Consider the following 5,462-nt stretch of genomic DNA (forward strand, 5'->3'; position numbering starts at 1 on the left):
GATTGTCCAAAATTGAAAATTTTTCAGTTGGTATTGTACTTCAACAAAGTCAATTCTGTAACCGGCACTCCTTGACATCTCGTTTTCGGGTTGTGTGAGAGGCTTATCTTCGCACACCGCTCGTTAAACATTATCAAAAGATTATATGAGCTCCTGCACCACAGAAACTTGAGGCTAGCACTCTTACGTCTTCCAAACAGTTCACAAGAAAAGGTGACAAATGTTGCCAGTACGCTAAGATGTGCACATATCTGAGCTTGCATGGGATTAGTATTGAAAGACTCCCCCCTTTTGATTACAGCCTAGTCTGTCTATACCTTGAACTCAGTAGACCAGTGCTGAATCAGATAATCAAGATGGATATTGTGACCCTAGACATCAAGAGGACATGGGTGAGTCCTGTGCAGCAGTAGACACTTGGGTACGAAGATGAACATAGTATCGGACACATTCCTAAATCTTTCCCATGATGGATTTGTTATGGATAAACACTCATCATGGTCTCAGGTGTGCCATTGGGCTAAATCCACAACTCATCATACCAGCTGAGGACAGACTGGAAGATACGAGGCCATCGTAGCAGGAGACAGATTCTACCATCTATGTGGGATAGAGCAAGGGACAGAGGAACACTACATTTGCCACTGTACCATTTATTATGAGATTAGGGGTAGATATCCCTGTCGCTTCACAGACAGATTCGGCCCACTGCGATGGGTCATGGAGTATCAGGATCAAGAGGCACTTAGAGATACATGCATACCATCCTCAGGTCCACCTAGATAAGGACACCTCCAACTTCTTCACTGCAATTATCACCAGAAATCCCATTGCCCCACCAACTACACACCATCAGCACCCCCCGCCGCCCCCCCAACACCACAAAGCTTCGGACTAGTCATCCTTGTGAATTGTTACCATACAGTGAACCACTGCTCTATGTTGAGTTACCCATGGGGAGACAAGCTCACCACTTGATTCACCACCAGATCAGATCCATCATCATCCGGCATACAAGGCATCCACCAAATACCTGAGCTGGATGAGGTAGAGCAGCACCAACACCATCCCATGACAGATATACTATACACCAGAGTGGTGGCCTGATGCCAGGTTCTACCTATGGACACCTATGGATGGTGGCTTCTCCTCGGACTGGAGCCAGAATTAGTCCAGTTTCTTTTAGCCTCATCTCCATCTTCGGTACAGCAGTTCTCTTTAGTCAGACTCAGTCAGACTTACACTTCAGAATTAGACCAAATTAGATGTATTTGGCATTTCGTACTTTTATAACTGTATGGACCTTGTCTATTATGTAATCCATGATGAGTTTATCTGGAAATATACTGCAAACTCAGGTCCCATAGGTCTTTATGGCCTTTCACAGACACTTGTATACATTTTCCTTTCCCACCTTCCTCCCCCCTCCCCCAACCAAAACAAAACAAATTTAAAAACCAAGTTTCCCTGTTAATCTGGATTCCAGGCTTTTGACATATGCAACATACCACAACCAAGTTAATTGAATCACTGCGGCTATCATTCTGCATCTTCTGAAGAATATATTTTTTGACGTTTTAATATTATTCAAGAAAATGTAACACTTTACAGATATCATAAAAGTCTATTACAGTAATGACTTCTGTCCACATAGGATATTGTCAAATGTCTCGAGGAATAATGTATAGGTAGAACATTGCCAACTGTTCCAAGAAATACAGAAAAACCGACCCATGTCTCGGTCAAAGAATCAGTGTCCACTGGAACTGTGCCTTGCGGTTAATCTGACAAACATAGCCATAATAAACCTGGCTCATTTGACGTTGTGCAGATAAACACTCCAGACAGTATACCTTCAAACTGCAGTGAGGCATCGTAATGAACAGAGCTGCAACATGTACAGCACCATCTCTAAATAATATGCCCTTCATCGAGAACTCCAGTTACTTTCCAGCCTGGACCATGCAGAAATAAAGAAAGCCCACTCATGCGATTTCCAATACATGAAAAGATGCACCATTCAAGAGCTTTGACAGGTGAAAGAAGAATCCAAAGATTCCATCTTTCAAACTGTGAGATTCTTGAGCCACAATGTCATTTGAAATGCAGACAGCTATTCATGCAAAGGGTATCCAAGTGACAATCCAGCATCGCTCTTATCATCAAACCTACAAAACTGGTGGTTTCGTTGACCCTTGGACCGTAACTCAGCACATGGTTCAGGATGCACAGACTCCGTGTAACCTTGCACATATGAGCAATTCCACTTAAGATGTGAACTGGTAACATTCAAATGGATGTTTGTCAGACATATATCATGATATGGTGACTGTGGAAGGCCTTGAAAGTTTCCTGCTAAAGTGATGTTGTCTCCTACCACATCATCAATGACTATCCTTCTAATGTCAGGGATAGCACTTTCATTATAATTTGGATCAGGGTGCTCCCCATAAAAACCTGTAAACCCAATAGCAACTTTGGTGTTTCTTATCTTGACCTTTGAGATGTACACATCCTTCACATAACCACCTCTACCTGCAGCCGACTTTACTCTGATCCCTGTCCCAGCATGGCTGACATCCAGATCATACACGAAAACATCTGAAACTCCACCAGACATTTCACTGCCTATAGCAATGCCTGCACTTGCACGTGTATCACCTACAATCCGGCGTATCATAATATGGGAACTGGGGCGACCATAGGCAATACCATATTCATCCCAACCACTCTTAATAGAGATCAGATCATCACCCATGCTGATGTAGCAATCCTCAATACACATTTCTGAGCTTGAATCTGCATCCATCCAAAAGGAAAAGGAAAAGAAAGCAGTCACGTACTAGCAACATGCCCTTAGCTAATTCCCAAAAAGGCTGCAACTGCAATTATGCAATGCAAAACTAAACAGTAAAACAGAACCCACAACAGGAGTATGTCTTCATGAAACATTAGGATACAGGCAACATGTTCCAACACAAAGATGTGAGTTTCTTGATATACCAGGATCAATTCCATCAGTGTTTGGTGATTCACGTGGAGCAAGTATCGTAACATTTTGAATAAGGACCTTTCTGCAATAAAAGGAACAAAACCTTATAATATCAAATAAAAAATATTATCTACCGAAAATGCAAAAAAGCCCCAAATTTTAACTGAAATTAGTCATTACGAGAAGCATCATGAACTGTGCATCTTTAGTATTGCACAACAGATTTCAGCAAAGAGGCACGAACCTGCAATAAACAGGATGAATGTTCCAAAATGGAGAATTCTTGAAGGTAAGATTGGCAATAAGGATATTCTTTGAATCCATGAGCTCAAGTAAAGGGCCTCGAGTATAATTCAATTTGTTATTCCTGTGCAAGTGCCACCAGGATTCACCTTGACCATCAATAGTCCCATTGTCACCTGAACACATCTCAATTTCTTGGTAAAAGTTCTTATAAAAAGTACAAATTTCTATCAGATTGGGATGTGCATTCCTAGAAAACAAGCCCGAATCAAAGCTTCATAGCATTACCTGTAATAATAACATCCGTCAGATTGTGCCCAAAAATAAGGCTGCTGTACCTTAGACCAGGAAGCTCCCGTCCCCTTCCATATGAAGGCAAAGGAGCGATAACTGGCCACACGTTTGTATCCTGTTGGGGAAAACCAAGCAAAAAATAGCTTGTGAACAATTAGAACAGACTTCAGAAAGAAAGAAAGGCTGTGGGAAGAATCGCGCACACTATCTTCAATTGTGATGTCATTGAATTGATAATAGTGCTATCCTAGATGTACTATTTAGCACTATACAGGAGCCCTATGTGCTAAATATTTCATGTGCTATACATCAGTATGTAGTGCTATCCTAGATGTACTATTTAGCACTATACAGGAGCCCTATGTGCTAAATATTTCATGTGCTATACATCAGTATGTAGTGCTATTACCTAGCTTCTATGGAGGAAGCATACCTGAGACCCAAGTAAGACTGCATCCTTGTCTAGAAACAAAGTGAGATGGCTGGTCAGATTAAAACTTCCTGTCAACCATTTCCCGGCTGGCACATACAGCTCTCCACCTCCTTTATTGGCAAAAGAGCTGAGGTAGGAAATGGCACTTTCGAATGCATATGTGTTGAGGGTGATCCCATCACCCACTCCACCAAAGTCAGTGATGGCCACGCTGTGAGGGCGTGGTGAGATGGCCAACTTATGGTGGGAGCAGAAATCCTTTTGGGGCTTCCTTGGGAATGCAATCTGGTTGGTGGGTGGCTGGGCAGCCGAAGCCCATTGTAGAAGACAGAAAATAAGAACAAACTTTTCAAATGCCTGCAAAAGAAAGTAAAATTTTGTAAAACCCTAAACAGAGAAATGTCAAAAAGACAGCATGACATCAATCCTATCACAGGAATTCATTTACTAGTTGTCAAATTGTAGAGATAATTAATGACAAAGGCGATGTTAATTCATTATCCGATACAGGGATTTGATTTCCAATCGGACAAGTTCGAGAAGCAATTAATCGCAAACTAAATGTCAATCCAGTATCCAATGACAGGATTTTGATTTCCAATCTGACAAGCTCCAGAAACAATTAATAACAAAATCAATGTCAATCCATTGTGCAATGGCAGGAATTTGAATTTCAACGACCAATAATAAACTCAATGTCAATCCATCATCCAAAAACAATTAGCAGTACACTCAACATCAATCCATTATGCAATGAAAGGAAGTTAATCCGTCATCCAAAAGCCATTCACCATAAACTCAACATCAATCCATTATGCAGTGAAAGGAATTTAATTTCTGATCTGTCAAGCTCTAGAAACAATTGAAAATAAAACCAATGTCAATTCATCGTCCGGTGACAGGAATTTGATTTTTTCCTAATCTGTCAAAACGTAATAACAATCAATAATGCACTAAATGTGTGTGTGTGTGTGTGTGTGTGTGTGTGTGGAGAGAGAGAGAGAGACAGAGAGAGAGAGAGAGAGAGAGAGAGAGAGAGAGATTACAGGCGTCTTCATCAAAGTCTGGGTGTGTGATTTGTGTGTGGAATTCGATCGAGCGAGGATTTGTAAGAGAAGATGCGGAGTCCAGACGTGCAAAAGAAGACCGGGTAGCTTCTTCCGTCTTCTAAGTTTTTGTTCCTTTGACTTCTGACGCAACAACCATGTTGCGTGAGCTGCAACCATTAGCCATTACGCCTTTCAACTACACTACCCCGCTCGCCAAAGGAAATTCACCAAAATGTGTGCAATTTCTTGAAACACCCCTCAAATTTTAAAAATTAACCAAAAGTTTTATATTTTTAAATTCCACAAATTACCAACAACACATAAATGTTTTAAAAAGCCAATATAGATTCCATCTGGGGTGAAACTCCCAACAATTACAAGATTTAACCTGATTTGATGTGGTATGTATAAAGAGGTTTGAAGATTTTGTATACACGTAACGATGCAAGAA

The 5,462-nt window shown here is 41.0% G+C and overlaps 1 protein-coding gene across 1 annotated transcript; it reads right to left on the bottom strand.

Annotated features, from left to right (window-relative positions):
- Positions 1–1,543: 1,543 nt before the first annotated feature.
- Positions 1,544–5,218, bottom strand: LOC148040592 (putative polygalacturonase). The gene is made up of 6 exons (XM_087701140.1): positions 5,009–5,218; positions 3,963–4,319; positions 3,524–3,644; positions 3,237–3,411; positions 3,004–3,074; positions 1,544–2,799 (listed from the first exon to the last, which is right to left on the bottom strand). The coding sequence occupies exons 1-6, from the start codon at positions 5,186–5,188 to the stop codon at positions 2,114–2,116; spliced, it is 1,590 nt and encodes a 529-aa protein (XP_087557266.1). The 5' UTR covers positions 5,189–5,218; the 3' UTR covers positions 1,544–2,113.
- Positions 5,219–5,462: the final 244 nt, after the last annotated feature.

Source organism: Lygodium microphyllum, chromosome 2 (assembly GCF_053477565.2).
Source record: "Lygodium microphyllum isolate KBCC chromosome 2, Lygodium_microphyllum_v1.1.10, whole genome shotgun sequence".
NCBI classification, from domain to species: Eukaryota; Viridiplantae; Streptophyta; class Polypodiopsida; order Schizaeales; family Lygodiaceae; genus Lygodium; species Lygodium microphyllum.

Bases quoted from the DNA above. Each gene is read 5' to 3' on its own strand.
- LOC148040592 (XM_087701140.1), bottom strand. From the start codon at position 5,188: ATGGTTGCAGCTCACGCAACATGGTTGTTGCGTCAGAAGTCAAAGGAA. The intron at 4,320-5,008 runs GTAATCTCTCTC...TTTCTTTTGCAG, and splicing joins AGACTTTGATGAAGACGCCT to GCATTTGAAAAGTTTGTTCT. The intron at 3,412-3,523 runs GTAATGCTATGA...AGATGTGTTCAG, and splicing joins GACGGATGTTATTATTACAG to GTGACAATGGGACTATTGAT.